At 33.1% G+C, this 19381-nt stretch overlaps 1 protein-coding gene across 2 annotated transcripts in view; it reads left to right on the top strand.

Moving 5' to 3' along the window:
• The first annotated feature begins 4699 nt into the window (after positions 1–4699).
• Positions 4700–19381, top strand: part of LOC149534555 (putative membrane protein At4g09580) — a 31908-nt gene continuing 17226 nt past the window's right edge. For both annotated transcript variants that reach the window (XM_089807871.1, XM_089807872.1), the window contains exon 1: positions 4700–5054. In XM_089807871.1, the coding sequence (XP_089663997.1) occupies positions 4786–5054 (269 nt within the window). In that variant the 5' untranslated portion in view covers positions 4700–4785. The remainder of the gene's footprint in view (positions 5055–19381) is intronic.

Here is a 19381-nt window from a genome sequence, read left to right as displayed (position 1 = left end):
CCATTTGAAGAAAACTCCTAAGAGGGTTTACAACAAATGCCAACATAACAAACACCTATAGATAATTAATAAAAATTGGGCTACTTTATTAATTAAATAAGTCCTTGTGATATTATTTAATTTTTAGAACCTTTTCCAAATAATTTTTTTAATTAAAAATTAGGACATTACAATTTTAGTCTCCACCTCTGCTAGACGATTCTTCAAGGGTGTTGATGCCATCTATAGGGGGGAATATTTTGTTCCTCAAATAAGGGGGCCTTACCAAGTTGGAGTCAGTGTTGCTGGCCCCATTTGTGGTCATCATAATGTGACTGTGCTCACCATGGTCATAATTAGTATTGGTAGAAACAATTGTTCTAAATGATCTCTATAGAAAAAAAAAAAAAATTTCAAACAAACCCACAAAAACTCAAATCTTAGCAAAAAAGAAAAACCCATATAAAAAAACTAAATTCATACCTAACTTTAAAAAAATGAACACCTCACATTATTTTTACAATGCTTGAAAATATATGGTTTGACTAGCATGGGAAAAATATAAAATAACTAGCACATGCTTAGAATATAAAATACCATATAATTCCACCTTTAAGATGACTAATATGAGGTAAAATACATGGCTTAACTCTTCTAGAAAGAAAAAAATGAAGAAAACTCTTTGAATGATGTCCTCATTTAATGCCTCTTATAAAATCATTGCTAAAGCTTTAGCTATAGCAATGAAAGAGATAGTCAAACCTAAATACACATGTTTACTTGGTAGAAGATTTACCCTTGAAAACTTGAACTTGATATGAGAAACTAGTGAATGAATTCAACAAGAAAATCCAAATACATTCCTATTCAAGTTAAACTTTAATAAAGCCTATTAGAATGCAATAATACTGTACCCAAATTGAGTTTTCCACAAAATGTGTAAGCTTCTTCAAATATATCCATCCCAACAATAAAATTGTATTCAATTTGCATTTTGTTTTTCAATTATCAACTCATAATAAAAAAGAGAAATATCTACAAATTAAGTTTATATCAAACAAATTTACATCTTAAACAAGTACAAATCATATTAACTAGTTAAGTGCCCAAATACATATCAAATGAATTTTGAATTGTGTGTGTGTGTGTGTGTGTGTGTGTGTGTGTGTGTGTGTGTGTGTGTGTGTGTGTGTGTGTGTGTGTGTGTGCACGCACGCGTGCCTCTTCTACAGTACAAAGTATCTACATTTTATTTTAAATTAAATTTCAACTTATAATAAAATGAAATGAAGTTCTGCTGTAAAGATGTTGCAAGGATTACATTTTATTAAAAAAATGTAAAAATATTTTCAATTAACAATTATGTATATAAATTCCTTCTTCAACACACTAAGGAAAAAGATTGTTGATCCATCTCGACAATAAGATTGCATTAAATTGACATCTTGCTTCTCAACTACTAACCATTAATTCAACCCTTACAACATCTTGACAATAAAACAAATGCTTAAATTTGAATTGAATATAGTTGTCTTTACTTTACCAACTAATTGAATGTAAACCAAAGAAGTGATTTGAGTGATTGAATGTAAACTAAAGAAGAGGTTTTCACAACTATTAGAACATTTTTTTAAATACGAAGGTAGAAACTCTTATAGTGAAAAGTCCAAGTATCTAGAGTGGAAGGAATTAATGCATTCGATGGAGTGAGAGAATGAAATAGTTACCAACAATAGAGAAGATCAAATGTTCCAGTTGTATGTCTAAGTCAACCATAATTTACTAGTGTTTCATGACTATTGTTGTTATCACATTGATTTCTTCTCTATTCCCATCATAAGCAATGCGTTATTTGTGAAAGAATTGCCTAATTCTTTGTTGTGTTAAGCTTGTACATTAAATTTATTTAAAATTTCTTTTATTTTATTTGAGCATTTTACACTGATATATGCTACTTCCAGAGGCAAGAAGACAAGATCAAGGGAATATATTTTGCTTGGCCAAATGAGATAGTCAATTTAATAGCTCCTCTTATTCAATTCAAATTATTGAAGAATAGGGAACTATTTGAGGAAAAATCAAAGAGTATTCTAAAATAACTTAGTAATTTAACATGCATGTATTATTAGTTTTTGTAGTCAACTAAATGAGATGATTAAGAAAATAATCAAGAATCAAACTTATAATAAAAAGTCCATCTAATAATTTCTAAACTGTACAGTATTTTTTTATGACAAATCCCCATATGGGTTCTCACAACCAATAAAATCTATAGAGATAGTTGAGTTGTTTGCAAGTTACCTCATCTCTTATTTCATCATCGTATAGTAAAATCACAGCAGAAAGATGCAAACCAAATCAGATTTTTCATTTTAAAAAAAAAGTAGTTTCACTCTACATGTTAAATAGTACATAGTCTAAATCCAACTAAAACAAAGCTTGGGATTAAAAATAAAACTTCTAAATCTAGAACCAAACTACTGTAGATGTTACAACTTATTATTTTATACAAGCAAATTTTATTTTTTATGAATATTTCTAGTCCAGACAAACTTGATCGGTCATAATTTTTTTTGGAAAGATTGGAATTTCTCGCAAGAACCCATTTAAATAATTATCTATTTTTCATATTGTTTTTCTACATTTAAAATCACTACAACAAAATGAAATTTAATATAAAGAACAATCGACACAAGTATTACAACACCATTTTCATGTCTCATGTGCTTAGTCCTTGATACAAAGCATTCCAATACAATTTTGAATGGAAACATAGGAACTACCTTTTCCACACCCAACTTGTTTTATACCTAAATCACTTCTCAAAATTAAAGCATATGAAATTGTTTGCTGGTATAATAAAAACCTCACACATGATATATGAGGGAAATTTGATTTACACTGAAAGTTGGTTTTGATTGCCTACTATTCTTTCTAAGGCGCCTCTAGTAGTTTCTATTGCCCTATTTCTGTACAAATATTATATATAAACTACAAGTGGAGAATAGATATAGTGAATCTGGAACATTTAGAGTACCTTATTTCAGTAAAAATTTAGAGTACCTTATTTCAGTAAAAAGGTTGTGGGCACTATAATTATTTCTTTTCAAATACATCTAAACGTGTATGATAGAATGACCACAATGAAACTTAAATATATTTTTTTAATGAAACCTATTTATATAAATAACTTAACAAAAACTAATAAAAGACATAAATATTAACAAAAAGAATAACCAAATATTTAATCAATTTGGAGCACCAAAAAATCCAATACCTAAGCATATGAATTGGCTCTTAAGTCAGCCATACACATAACCAAATTTAACCTAGCAAAACATTACTAAAAACCCTTATCGCTGAATGTATTCCAACACAGAGATTATATAAATTTGGAATTAGATGCTCAAACCAAAAAGCTCAGAACAAAAAAGTATAATATAAACAAAGGAGGGGCTATTATTCCATGTCATCAGCTCAGATGAAAACCATCTCACCAACACTTGGCTATCAATAAAGAATGGACGAAACCTTGCAACGAATACAGTCAGCCATTTCATCCCCCATTGCCAAGAAATCGCTATTGCGATCATAGTTTGTAGAGAAGAGAATTGTCGAGTCTTCAATGTAGTCTTACTTTTACTTATTAAAATTGTAGGAGGAAAATTTTCAGCTATCGAATGTATAATACAAATCAAATTTGAATCCAAAGATATGATACTAATTAATTTATAGAAATAGTGGTAAGCTTAGAAATTTAAACTGAACAAAGAAAACTAGATAATATTCTAATTTTTGCTTTTTTTTTAACATCATGAAAAATAGAAGTTTTTTTGTTTGTTTGCGTTTCATCGAAAAATCATAAATCCGACAAGACTTACCAAATTTCTCATATAAAAATAGAATCTTGGAGTGAAGCTCCCACAATAAGCCCATCTTCTTAATTAAAAAGGGCAACCAATCTCTCTCCGCTTAAGACACATAAAATTTGTTTGATGCAATATTAATATTTTATTAATGCATCCCTATAATATACTAGAAAAAAAAGCCTTATCAGATCCCCCATAAGATTGCATTCAATTTATATTTTGCTTCTGAATTATCAACACTATCTTGAAAATTTGACTAACTGATTCTATACTTGGCTAAGACGTGTATAGATTCCCTCTACAAAGGACTAAGGAAATTAGATTCTCCATACAAAAGTATATTCACGCCGACTTAAAGTTAAAAAATTCGACAGACCAACACCCTACCTCACATTCCTTTTTCTAACTCTCTAGTCAAAACAATCATGCAAAAGTATCTAACACGCTTAGGCTTCACTCCATCCATAATTATTGTGTTGGCGCCAAACAACACATTCAAAAGCACGTGAAAGAGATTTGGCCAACGGAACATGCATCCACGTCAAGTGCCTGAAAAGGGAGTCGCCCAAAATATTCCTCAAGCAAAGGTTAAAATAGTGCAAAGCCAATAATTATTCCTTGTCCACATAGGCAGAAAATGACGTGACACCGGGTAAACGGAACAATACAAAAGACAGAACATGCGTCAAATTTTCCCGTCTAAGAACAGACGGAACTGTCCGTTAGCGTGAAGCGGCAGTTAGGAATCGGAGGCGAATATTCACTGCGACTTTAGACGCCGTTACAACATAACGTTTCCGTACACGAAACTGTAGTCCGATTTAAAGAAGAGCCTTTAACGTCTGAGGATCGTCTCTTTTTTGAGGAGGAGCTCGCAGGAAATAAAACTGCGGCTCTAGGTAGATATTTTTGGAAGAAAAAAGGTTTGTTTTGCAAAATGCAGGTGGAGAGTTCCAGTTCGTCTTATATTTCTTCGACCGTTGTAATGGCGGCAGCCGAGGCGCCCAGGAGTTCTGCAGATATTGGGAGATCTGAAAGCAGAAAGAGCGGGCTTCGATTTCCTGTGATGAATTTTGAGCTAGCTGCGGCTGTCAGTATTTTCTCTGTATTTTCGTTAGGGTTGTTGTGTATATATTTGACGATGCCTGCTTCGGATTACCAGTTGCTTAAATTGCCTCACAGCATCGAAGATCTCCAAATTCTCAAGTAAGTCGCTTTTTTCTTGCCATAAATTTGTTTATTTCTGGTTAAAATTTTCGGTCAATTGTTGTTTCCTTTATAAGAAAGAATTATGCTCGTCATTATAAATTCTTTAATGCGCATCCTGTAAAATTTGCTTTTAGTCTCTCACAATACTTTTTCCCATAGATTTAAGTTTTGATAAGTCGTTCCATTTAATTAATCGTTCTTGTTCATGCTTTTAATACAAAAATTTGCCAATTATTTACCGGTCGTTTGGTAGGAAGTAGCAATTTGGAGAATTTTTCCCGTCAGGATTTAGAAATTTGTTTATTTTGGCACAGCATTTGGCTTAGCTAACTATGGGATCGTTGTAATGGGCTAAATTTGACGGTGTACCTCATCCGTCGGATTTTAAGTTTCGATAATTATCGATCTTGTATTGCACTTCATATTCTAGGCCGTTGCCCCGTAAAGAAATTAAATTGGGCACTTGCATACATCTCACATTCTGTAGATGACGGCAAATTTTTCGGAAGCGCAGTGTATGTAATAAACGTGTTTCATGCAGTAAGAAATTCGGCCTTCCCTGGGAAAGCTCATTTGATTTGTTTCTCTAGCATATCCGTTTGGCTTTGGCAACTTCCATGTTATTAAATTTTGGTGGTCTTTTTCCTAGCTAGAAAATAATGTTTATTGAAGATTTTAAGAGATGAGAAACTTATAGGATGTAACGTATGGTGATGTTAGTACCATTTTTGTTCGCAATTTATAAGTCAGAGATCTTAAATTTCCGCAATTCACAATCCTCAAGAGAAAAATTGATTAATTAGATGTTGCTTTAAACAATGTAGGAAAAATCATCTGTAGCTTAAAGTATAGAATAGCGCCAGACAAGGGATTTCTTAAATAGCTTTCAGTAGACGAGATCTTTGCTTTACCAAATTTAAAAGAAATTATGCGTGGAAGGCGGGGAAGGAGAGTGGGGAGTGGGGAGCGGGGCGGGCTGGGGTTGGGATTGGGAGAATTCTAGGCAGTATTTATGAAGATCAATTTCCTTCCCACTTTGTTAGTAATTATATATCAATTTTCAAAATTCACAGCAGGGTCCTACAAAGGGTACTTCTATTATCATGGAGCAGGAGATCGCATTAAATATGAAGGTGTTTAGAGCTACAAGTCTTGGAATCTCCACCTAATTATTTCAAGGGTGTGGAAATCATCCCAAAAACTACTGTGATTAGTTGATAAGTAGGAGATAATTTCCACAGCAAGTCAAATTGTGATATTGCTATCAGGATTTAACTGTGTAATTTTGAGTCAAACTCATTGACCCCTGTGAGCATCACCTAGATCCAACGAGTGCTAAGTGTTTCATTTATTCTCATGAGAGATGGATTCGTGTTGAATCACTACTCATGAAACATGGGTCAATGAGTTTGACTCAAAATTACACAGTTAAATCCTGATAGCAATATCACAATACTGTGATTAGGCTTGCTTTATTATTATTCTCCTAATTAGGCAATGGTCCTGTGGAATTTCAAAGTGGCTGTGGGTGAGAAAAATGGGGGGCTTCTTGCGGCTAATGCTTTAATGGAATGCAAGCTTTTTTACTCATGATTATTTGAAGCTAAATACTTCCCTGAAAACTCACCATACAATACTTGCTATTTGGCAATAAATCTTATAGCGAGTGCTGTAAACTTCTTGCTCCCCTTTGAGACTCTGCTGAAAGTTTACTGCTATGGCTGCTCCTCATTTTGGGGAGAAGATTTTATTTGTTTCTGTTCTACATTATAGAAGTTGGACATCTGCTCCCCTTTGAGAATCTGCTGAAAGTTTACTGCTATGGCTGCTCCTCATTGTGGGGAAAAGATTTTATTTGCTTTGGTTCTACATTATAGAAGTTGGACATCATCGTCTGAGCATATTTATGAGCTGTAACCTAGCCAATGGGACCACATGCTCGGTAAAATTTCTCTTCAGGAAATGTTGAACTGGAGAGCCCTTGCCCATTATAAATCTAATTTGTCAGTTATTACATGGATAGGATTCGTTCCTTATAATTAGGTCTTTGTACACTTTTTCGTTTCTTGTTGGAGTTGGTTATAAGTGCCATACTGGTATTTGGAATTCAACAAAATGATCCCCTTTTGGGCATCTCTAGGGTTTTATTTATACCTTTAAAAAAAATGTGTCTGGTTTAATGCAGCGGTCTTGTTGGAAGTAGTAATTTGCTTCGTAAGTAGGAACTATTTAGTATTTATTGAAAATATTGTTTACGTGTTCTTAATGCTTTCATCTTATTGTTTTATAATTAGTCTTGTTTATGGTATCCTTAAATGCATTAGTCTGACTCTGGATAGCATTTGGTTTCAAAAGAAACTTAAGCAATTGATGTTGGAATTTTGTTGGAATCAGCAACCGGGGAACTGTATATCAGAAAAATAATCATCTATTTTTTGTTATTGACCTTTTCATATTGTTTACCTTTTTGAATAATTAAAGCTTATTTCATTGTTTTCTTAAAGGCATTATGAGTCTGGATAGCTTTTGATTTTGAACAAAATTTTAGCAACTATGGCAATTTTTGTTTTTACGATTTTTGCATTATCCTATGTTCACTAGAGACCTTTTGCATTGTTTATCTGTTTTTCCTGTCAATAGAGTCGACTTTTTCTGTTTTTTAATAAGACATTTCTCCTTTAAAATCTTGGTTTATGCTTGATTATTTAACATGAATTTTCTTTAGAACACTAATACTTCAGTTGAATCCTCATTTTAGTGTTTGGCTTGAAAAATATTGAGATTGTAGAGGCTATCAACACTTCAAAGGTGACGCATGAAGATCTTCAGAATTATTAGTTCCAAAATTTAATTGTCTTTTAAATGATTTTTCTTGGAGGCATTTGTAGAAATTCTTCTACATAGAGTTTGAGTTCTGCAAGAGTAGACTTTTATGATAAGAAAAACATTGTTAGTCTTTTGTGTTCGAATTGAAGAAAAATTAAAATTTCTGTATGTATAATATTTTGGAATATGATCTTAGGTAAACAATCATAAGTACCCGGTGATGACTAAGATGCATATGATTTTGTGTACATACATTGTGATTATAGCATAGTTACCAAACTCTGCTTGACTCAGCAAGGCTGACTCGACTTGTGACTCGGCTATTACTCGCTAATGACGGCAAAATGAAAAAATCCTTGAAATTTATAGAATTTAATGATTTAAAACTTGTTTCATGCACCCTTTATTGAATATGACTTAAATACACTATAACATCATCAAATAAAAGCTAATTTGTCATCACATACATAAACAAGGAACGGAAATGCTAAATCCATCATATCTGTAAAATGTAAATTGTAGCCAAGGCTGTCAGGAATATGGAATTGAAACTGAAGGGATTTTGGATGAAATGAGTTAAAAACTCAAAATGTTTAGACAATCCTTGTTCTAGCACCAGTTTGACCTTAGAAAGCTATAGGATACCTTATGGGGGGTTAGAGTGCTGAATCTTGGAATTTTGTTGAGTCTGGAATTTTTTGGAAAACCCCAAAATCTAGATTTTGAATCTGAACTCCTATGAAGCTGAAACCTATCTCAAACATCTTGACAGTATTTATACAAATATAACTTAAAGTATAAATTTATACTTAAATGCTATATTTGTATAAATCCTCTCCTCCCTTGAGCCAAGTGTTGAATTGTAGAGTAAACTTGGAATCTTATTCTTGGACCTGGGTGAGATATGGATGCTTAAGACTCCTTTTGTCAACTCGCTGAGTTAGGCCAGTTCTAAGCCATTACTCGGCGAGCCGAGCTGCTGAGTCAGCATTACTTGGTAGAGTTGACTCTGGAGTCTGCTTGCCAACTCGCTTGACTCACCTAACTTGCAGCGAGTTTGGGATCAATGGATTATAGAGATGCATCTGATTTTGTGTACATACAATGTAATCACAGAGCTGCATCTGATTTTGTGTACAAAGCACTCACCAATCACTGAAATCTACAATTTAATTAGAAGATGGCCTAGTTTGGTGGTACCTTGATATCTATCAATGTTAATAATTTCCTATTTTGGTAAGATGAGTCACCTGGCTGTATAGGCTAGGGGGAGTCAACTTACAATTACTGAATAATTTTGCAGCAGGTTTTCCCTTAGAACATTTCAGTTGAATCCCTTTTGCAGCAGGTCCAATCTGAGTTGGCCTAGTGATGGAGAACTTGTATTCTTGAAAGAGCAGTCACGAGTTCAAATCCCACTGGGGGTACGGTACGTATGCCTCGTTTGTATCACAGTTAGGTGCCTCTCCCAAAGAGTAAGAGGTAGTCCCATAACGCTGTCACCATATGTAGGTGCAAAAACAAATGGTTGGTACCGTCGACTATAAAATGACCTTATCTTTTTTCCTTTTAACGTTTAGGTTGAAAAATTATTGACTTCTAGAGGATTTTGATACGTGCAAAAGGTTAAACATGAAGACCTTTTGAATTATCAGATCCATATATCAATTTTTAAAATAATTTTTGGTTAAAGAATCCAGTGAAATTCTCTACACATGATTTGCCTGGGAAAAATGGAAGCTTAAGATAAGGCATACACCATTATTTTTTCGCTGATGGAATTGAAGAAATTAATATATGTATAATATTTGAAGTGTTATCTTAATAAGCAATCTGAAGTACAAGGTGTCGAGTTGGGGGCAATTTTACGAACATGCTATCTGAGCTTATTTTTCAAAGCACTCATTGATTGCAGAAGTCTACAATCTTTTTTGAATCATTGCATCGTTTGTTGCTAGCTTGATTTCTATTAATGATAACAGTTTCTTGTTTTGATTTAACGAGTCAGGATAGGGGTTGACCACTTACAATTATTGTCATGCCCAAAATTTACAAGGCAAAACACAACCAACAAATTTTTTTTTTTTTTGAAAGGTGAACTAAAGAAAATATGTATGGTCCTATATGTCGTTATGAATGTTCTATTGAACTAAGGGGAGAGTTTCAGATTATAATAGTTTTGGAATATAACAACTCATGTTTCTTGAGGATGTTAGAGTGTTGTTTTATTTGATCATTGAGTGGAGATAATTAATCCTAATTGACGTGGTAGAATCTTTTTCATTTAAAAATTCTGGACTTCAATTTTCCAAGGTAGACCAATAAGTTTTCTAAAATTCGTTGGAAATCTAAGTTATAATATAGGAGCTAGATGATGATATCAGTGTGAATCCACATCCTATTCGTGAAATAAGACATTTCGTATGTGAATGTGAAGTACAAATTTTGCATCAATAGGGTTATAATAATTCAATAGTTTCCGAATGTGAATATGTTTATAACTATCCTAGATGTTCCGAGTACGAGTCATATAACCTTAACTCGCTTCGTTCTATGTCCAATTATATTCTATTTTATCATTATATAGGTATAACTATTTAGGTGAATTGCTTACATTTATCCTTTAGTGATCTCAACTTTATTGATGTCTTTACGAACAAGGTACTACTAACCAGATATTTTTAAAAATTGATTACCAATTATTTATTCTCCAAATTACTATAATATGTTACTTTCTAATAACCCTATTTCCAATAATTAACTGTTTAATCCTTATTAATTCTAACACTAAAACTGACTAGGTGTACATGTGTCTAATAATTTTTGTCTACTAACAAGAAATCTCCTCTAGCTTCTTTTATATCTATTCAACATATAAAGCTTGATTGCAACCAACTTCCTCCTACGTATCTTAATTCTTGAAGATTACCTATGATCATTTAGGGGATTATACTTACGTGTTCCATATATATATGTACGTATGTTTTCCAATCACATTAAAATGATATATGTACATATATAAAATCCCAAATAACATATTGATACTTTACTCACATTAAATCTATCAAATACTCCTAAAATCTACTATATATATATATATAAAAAAAATCCCAAATAACATATTGATACTTTACTCACATTAAATCTATCAAATACTCCTAAAATCTACCACTCAAATGTAAGCCTACTCTCTAAGACCCCTACTAACACGTAATTTTATATAGTATTCTACCCCAAAATATTCCTTACCAACTATATATTAATGTTACCTTAATCCTACCTAACCATTATTAATCTAATACTTTATCCAAAACCTATTTATTTAGCTAGCAACTAAACCCTATTTTGTTTGCTATTGTTCTTATTTACTAATCCCTCCCTTTTACATATAAAGCACATGTCAAATTCCGACCTTGGCCTATCCCATTAATTCCTACAAACTACACCTTTCCCCTAAATCATCTATGCTACCTCCCAATGATGGAGGCACCTAGGGAGAGGGATTCATTAAGGTTTACATCATCCCATCCTCCCATGCGCTCAAATAAAGGTCTTTAGAGAGGTAGGCGCCCAGGGATATGATGTTCCTGACATGGCAAGGAGGTAAGACATTACATAAGGCGTCCAAGTACCTTCAAAAGTGTTAATGCGCCTTTCTTTTAACTAGGTTGAATTTTTGATTGACTTTGATTTGCTTGAAAACATAGTGCCTAGGTATCTTTTCCTTGTATAGGTGCTTAAGCCTTCTTTTTCTTGGATCCTTCACCATTCTAAAACATGGCGCCTATAACATTTAGGTTTGTTAGTTATATATATATTTTTGTTTAGTTTTATTTTTTTATATAGAAATGATTATATGGTACCCCTCCTTTTAACCTAGGTCTAAGGGGTGGGTGTCTAGGTCTTTGACTTAACATAAAAAAATTCTTTTTTTTTTTTGATATTGTGACACAAGGGTCACGTGACTCTAATGAGTCTTCACACACAAATATTTATGAGATAGGTGTCTATAATTGTTTGAGTCTTATCTCTTAACACATGTATTATTTTATTAACATTTTATGCACAAGATTCCAAGTATACTCTGACTGAAAAAAATATTAGTGTGTAATAGGCATCCACTGTATTTTCTCATCCCCATACAAATTCCAGAGAAGTAAAATGTACACCTACATCATACTTTCTCTCATTGATTTTAGACTATGTATTATGCTAAAGCTAACTTTCTCCTATTTCTACTATGGAATTTAGGGAATAGGGGTCGGTGATACATTGATCTTAACTAATCTAGAATTTATTGGGTCAAGTTAACTCAAGTTTTAACACACTAATACGCATGACTATTTATGAATGTTATCTACTATGGCTTAGATTTCCTATGGAATTGCTTGTTTATTGAAGCAAATTGATTCATTCCATATGATCTATTTGAAAAGCAAAATTCTTATTTCCGTCATAGCAATTGCATAACAGAGAAGCTTAAAAAGACATCACTCAAATTTACACTAAATATGCATTACAACATTTCTCTCACATAAGAATTCCATAGGGTTTATTGATGGAATACAAAATCTAAGCAAGAACAATGAGCTAATTTACATACTTCAATAGGTTCATCACAAAATTTGATAATTTTTTTTTTCTTACATGGAATGTTACTTTTCCTTACTCCACAACTATGATAGTGCCACAACCTTTCTCTTGCAAGGGCAATCATATACAAATCTTCAACTTCACTTAACACATTTACTACAATATACTTTAGGAAGTAAACGCTTTACACGTTACAATGAAGCAATCAATGGAAAACGTAATATCACAACACATTATAAGATGACATGGAAGCTTAGTCTCTCCACCACACTTGATTTCTCAACATTATCAAGGATGCGCCCTAATCTCTTCATAATATCTACTTTCTCAAAACTTGCCAAACAATACAAAACTTGGAACCATGGAGGCTCACCTTCCATCCTAGGCTTATATGAAGCCACCCACTGAGCAGGGGAAACAAGACTCAAACGGTGTACACTCAAACATGTTACAATGCATGCAAAAATCAATCTCACAATACATTTACAAAACCCTCCAAGGTTTAACACAATGGTTCACCATTGGAATCATGAAACAATGGGTGAAGGTGGGCTCTCCAAGGAGGAGAATGCCATATCCATAAACACATACATTTGCAATTGCATAATGCCTCTTCAAGGCTATCAAATACATCCTCCTCATCACATCAATGCACTTATACCTCCCATAATACAAATGCCTCTTCAAGGCTATCAAGCAAGGCATATGGCTTCAATGGAGCCCATACTCCATGAACAACAAAATCCTCTGCAAGAAGAAAATCTCTCAACTTCAATGTTGAGGCCAACTAACCCCTTCACCCAAGGCTTCTCTTCCCTCCCAAGGGTGAGTGAAGCCTTCACACCCATGAACAAATTCAACAGCCAAAACAAAACAAAGAGATCAAGGAAGAAAACCAAGCAAATGCATGAAACTCATTGCACAATCACAACACAACACAAAGATTACAATAATAATCCATGATTCCAGAACAACATTCCATACTTGTAGATTCATTAGGCAATGCTAAAACAAAATGGTCATGGTTTGAGCACCTACCTTGGTCCAAGCTAATGGTAATGATAGTTGATGAAGAGCTCTCTTAGCCTCCCTCCAAACCCTAATTGTCTCTAAACTTAGAGAGTGGGTGAACGACCCACTAGTTTGTCCAAGACCCTCTAAAAAGGCCTTCCCACTAACTATTTTAGCAAAAACACCAAGTCACTTCCTCTTACAAACTTGTCTCCCCCTAAGTTTGCTATTTTTGACTTAGTGGAAACATGGGAAAGAGCTCATGTGACAACTCCATTTTCGAATTGGTGGAAGAATGCATTGGTAAAAGGGCCCCCTAGGCTATCTAGGCATTAATATGGTCAAAATTAGGCCTATAATGTGTTATACTATTATATGGGTAGCTTATTTTCACACAAAGGGCACTTTGGGATCACCTAGTGACCCTTCAAACCCTTGGTCAAGTCTAAATTCAAATTTCCTTGTGATAGCGACCCATCCTACCCCTTGTGAAGTGGGTTTATTTAATCATTAACAAGGTAATTAGTCTTAGGTAAAATGCCACCATGACCAAATCCCTAGATGACATGTCATTAACACACAAGATCCACAAGTGTCAAGTGACACATAAAAGCACATTCCACATCATCATGACATGTCCCTAACGCATCTTTGTGAAAAAATTTCACACACAAGTAAGCTTACATTTACGAAATAAAATACATCACAACGAGGCTTTTGAATCTTTTGAAGATTCACCTTGGCTAGCCATGTTCACATAAGTTTGGAACTTGTTCCCCCAAAGATTTCCATGGTTCCACTTCCTGCACACTAAACTCAAGCATCAGTAGTCCAAGGAGGTCATATAAAATATATATCATAAATGCATACGTTATGTAATCCATATTAACTTAATTCAATGGAATTCCTTTACTTAGTCATTTCAAATAAGATATTCAAAATGTTAAAATATCAAAATCTGCACATCACATTTAATCATAAATCATCATAATCAATTTAACATTTCACATCACATCATAATCCATTTCCTATCATAATAACGAAATGTTGGATCTATATTGCTAAATCAGCGAACATGAAAATTAGTCCCGATTACATACCTTAGATCAAAACCACCAACATGTAATCATCACAACTAGTGTACTTGATTCAATTAAATATAGTTTGATTGCTAACACTATCTCATTATTATTATGAGATATTACATGATAAGGCAGATGTTTGTAAAATCACTAATGTCAGGAAATTAGGATGTTTTCAAAATCATGTCTGCATAGGTTCAAAATCAATCATTAGGTGAACCCATTATATCTGTTAGTCAATATATTATATTTTCATCTTAATCATTATTCACTGTAGCCTATCCACCTAATATTGCTTGTACAACAATTGACTTATAATATTTACATCATGCCGAGCTCTACCGAGTAGGCCTTTATCTAAATTGATAACAATTTCTATCTATAATTATTATTAGTAGTCACAAGGGCGGGTGTTAATTCATCTTTTCACAATGGCCTCCTAAAACAACTATCCTAATAGATCATATTATACTATGAACCCATCGGCATAGTTTTCTAAGTTATAACATCTCGAGTCTTTATTCCATAGGGTCTTAGCTCACCAACCTGATAAAATTTTGAATACGATACTTATGACATAATGACTACAATGTAAATCAGTCTCAATTAAGATCTTAGGTCCAATATCAATAAAAATGATGCCAATCATGACATACCTAAATCCTGGAACTTACTTATCATCATTCTATCATAAAGTGTATGGTAATAGTCTGTAATTCACATACCATGCATGAGAGACAAAGACATGACATCTCACCTCCTTACACTTCCTAGTTTTGACCATATTCGTGTTATTTAGTGTAGTGCCTACCCCTAGGTTGTAATTTTGCTGCCATTGTCAAACTCTTTTAGGGTTAGTTTCATGTTGATGGATAGCAGCATTGTTTTGAGACTATCAGATATTGTGCTATGGATTCAGTTGATATGTGATGAGATTACTTAGACTTTACATTTCATGTATGCATGATGATTATTTTCAGTGTTTGCAATTATTAATGATGATTAGTAAAATGATTTACTATCACATGTGTTTTATTATGGATACTTACCCCATACTTGCATGTGTATGGTGTGCGTGTTTGTTCTTTTGTATGGCGTGTCTAATGTGGTTAAGGAAGGGAGTCGTAGTCACCTGTTAGTCAAGATCTACACGATACACCACTTCCTGCCATTGCCTGTTTAGTTTAGTATATATTGTGCTTGTACATGCATGGTTTTTATGTAGGTTGCAGGTATCGAGTATCGACTTCCCTGAATTGTCAGGGTGAGCGTACCCTATCACATCATCTCAATGATAAGAGAGGGGAGATAAATTCTCAAGTCCAAATCCCAACCATTTAAGCCATTTGTCCTAATTGGAAAATTAGGACAAGTATCCGAGTTGAATACCTTTCGAATGCGTCAGATGACGTAATTCGTGATTTAAACCCTTGGTTTGATTTTGTATGTATTTTGGCTACGATGGGTTTTCATATTTTTACCTTATGAGTCTTTGATGTATTTTCTATTAATTAAGCCTAATTAAAAGATTTAATTAATGGTTTAATTAAATAGAAAATTAATATGGTATTTTAATATTTATTTTATTTAATTAATTGGAAAATTAATTAAATAAAATAATTAAATTTGAAAATAAAAGTTAAAAGTTTAAATTTGGAATGTGACAATAGTTATTTTAATAATAATATATTTGGAGTTCATTTTTAAATAAATGACTAAATAATATTATTATTAAAGCTAATAAATATTTTAGCAATTAAGTTTTGGAAAATGAAATTTAAAAGTGGAAAATATATTAAAATTATTAAAAGATTCTAGATTTCATATGACTAAAATATAAATATATTAAGATTGAAAAGTGGAATTATTAGAGTTAGTGCATGAGATTTAATAAATAAATAAATTAAATTGAAAAGAGTAAAGTAAATATTATATTAATTATTGTGCATTATTTGTTCACATAGGAGTTTGCAAATTCTCGGGAGTTGTCATGTAGACAACACTGGAGTTTGCACTCTAAGAATGCACAAGTTGTCTACACTTAGGAGTTAGCATATTATTTTGAACACATGGTGTCTACAACCTTAATACTTATCTAGAAGGTTGGAGAAGACCCATGCTTGGTTGTCATGCTTATCTTCTAGTTGTTTCTAGAGACACTGTAGATGCATCTTAGAGGCCTTTAAATAGAGGCTCTCTTAGTGTGTTTGGACAAGCTTAATGGAAGCTACAAGCTACAAGCTTAAATGGAAGCTTCAAAGCTTACATGCATTTGAGAAGCTCATATGCTTCTACATGCTCATATGTTTCTACATGCTTCTATGCTTCTTCAAGCACTTCTAGTCACGTGGGAATTTCGGTTGGCTTAGATTTTGGAGGAATTGTGTATGAGAAGAAGGAAGAGACTTTCTATGGACTTCTGAGGCATGGCAAATTAGCATTAGTGTCCAGGTGCACTCGTGATAATCACATATTCTATTTGCACTCTTTCTCTTCTTGTCTTCATCGTGTCTGTTATGTATGTTATGTTACACTCAGTTGGATGTTACTATTGCTTTTGCGAATGTTATGAATGGTTATCTTTATGATGATGATGTATCATTTATGATATGTGGTTTCATTTACTTTAATTGCATCATGGATTTATATTGGATGTTAATGTACTTTATTTACATGGATGTTTATTCTTTTAAGCCTTTCATACTTGTGACATGTACAGTGGATGATTGAGTTAAACTAAAATATAATTACAAAAAGGACATTTGTATATTGTTTAAGAACATTGGATGTATCATTGTTATTTCATAAGGATGTGATGTTAGATGAATAGTTGATTTAGATGTAATTCAACGTTAAGGGATCTTTAAAGAATGTAACCTGTTATCTTATGTTATGTTTACTTTCATTTGAATTGTTGCTATTGCTTCCGTTACTATGTATAAGTTGTGAATGGTTTATATTTCATGTTTTTAAAAAAAAAATTGCTTGGTAAACTTAGTGAAATTCTTTGGATCCCTTGGCGGGGCATTACATTTAGGGTTTATAATATGGTACTGGGGAAGGGGCCTTATAGTTATTGAATAATTTTGCAGCATGCAGGGATCATCTTATGCAACCATATCTAGGCAATGAATGCTTATAGTTAAGAATTCTATTATATGTCTAGGATGTTGAAATTATGAGATAATGCAAATTCATTATGTTTGATTGGTTGAAACTTGAGGGTTTATTTCATTATTTGTTAGCTGTGATGATGTTAAGTACTAATTGCAGATGCATAGAAAATCCTTAGAAGACTTAGAGTTGTCATAGTCGGCAGCAACCAACTCATGAGGGCCTAATTGGGACTACTTTAATAAATATTGGGGTTAATGTTATGATGACCATCTGAATAGCTGAGGTTGTGGTGTAAAAAATTGTTCTTATCGAGGAGTTTACTTGCAGATTCATAATTTCTGATTCATGACACTCTATTTTTTGCTTGTATTTGGGTAGTATAGGAGATTATTGCAATTTATCTTGGTTGATGAGACTTTCAGACTATCATATAGTTTTTAGTTTTTGACTTTGTATCTACAGTCCTTTATGCATATGGGATCATGGGTGATATGTAAATCTATTGTCAATGATCGAAGGGTGTGACTTAGTGGATTAATTTCTCACATCTTTGAAGTGGATGTTGCTATCCCTTATTTTAAATGTGAAGGATGTATTAATTTTGATTGAGGGTTGAGGTAATTACCTGCTTTAACAGACCAAGCTTGGAATTATTGCAAGATTGGAATCCAGAGAGAGAGAAATTTGAGAAGCAACCCCCTTATGATTTTGGGGTCCGAGGCACCAAATTGGTGCAAACTATAATGCGTGGTGGTTATGTAAAAACTAAAATGCTTCCTTTACCTTTTTTGCACCTGTACTTGTTTTGGTCTTTTTTATATTGAAAATCATGAACAGAATACATGATCAGATCATATGAGAGTCATTTTAAGCTGTATCATATGAAAGGAAGACCACACAGGGTTGTCAGTTTTATATCAATACTACCCTGCAGACCATGCAGGGTCTTAGTTGTCTTAGTTAAAAGAGACAAAAAATAATTATCAATCAGCACTTTTCTGTTTGCTGTAAACACTATACATCTTTTCTAAAACGTCCTATACATATCTAATAATCCAAAAAACCAAACTTCCTATTCTTGGAATTATTGCCAGCTTGGTCAAAGGACTGAAATCCAGACAGTTAGAAATTTGAAAAGCAGTTATCTTATGACTGTGTGATCTGAGGTACCATATTTGTGTAAACTACAATGCTTGGCAATTATGTAAATACTAAAAAGCTACCTTTCCCTAATTGCACTTGTACTTGTTGTGGTATTTTTTAATATCGAAAATCATGAAGAGAATACATGATCAGATCATATGAGTGTCAGTTCAGGCTGTATCAACTGAAAGGCAGACCACACAGGGTTGTCATTCTGTATCAATACTACCCTCCAGACTGCAGGGTCTCAGTTTAAACAACGAAATAAATATTGTCAATCAGTACTTTTCTGTTTGCTATAAACATCTATACATCTTTTCTAAAACATCCTGTACATATCTGATAATCCAAAAAATTAATCTTCCTATTCATATTTATAAAATAACCTGTATATATTATATACTTGATTTTATCATTATCTTTACTTAACAGTCTGCTGTCTTCTATTAAATTCCCTGTCGAGAATGTTAGAAGCTCCCACTTTCACTGTATTGGTCATTGTTGTTCCATGGAGGGTCTATGCCTGATAGATCCTCATGAGATCTCACAATC

Source organism: Cupressus sempervirens, chromosome 10 (assembly GCF_028749045.1).
Source record: "Cupressus sempervirens isolate cs-2001-9-10 chromosome 10, ASM2874904v1, whole genome shotgun sequence".
NCBI lineage: Eukaryota > Viridiplantae > Streptophyta > Pinopsida > Cupressales > Cupressaceae > Cupressus > Cupressus sempervirens.
The sequence above is the reverse complement of the archived record's forward strand: the minus strand, read 5'-3'. Positions and strand labels throughout refer to the sequence as shown.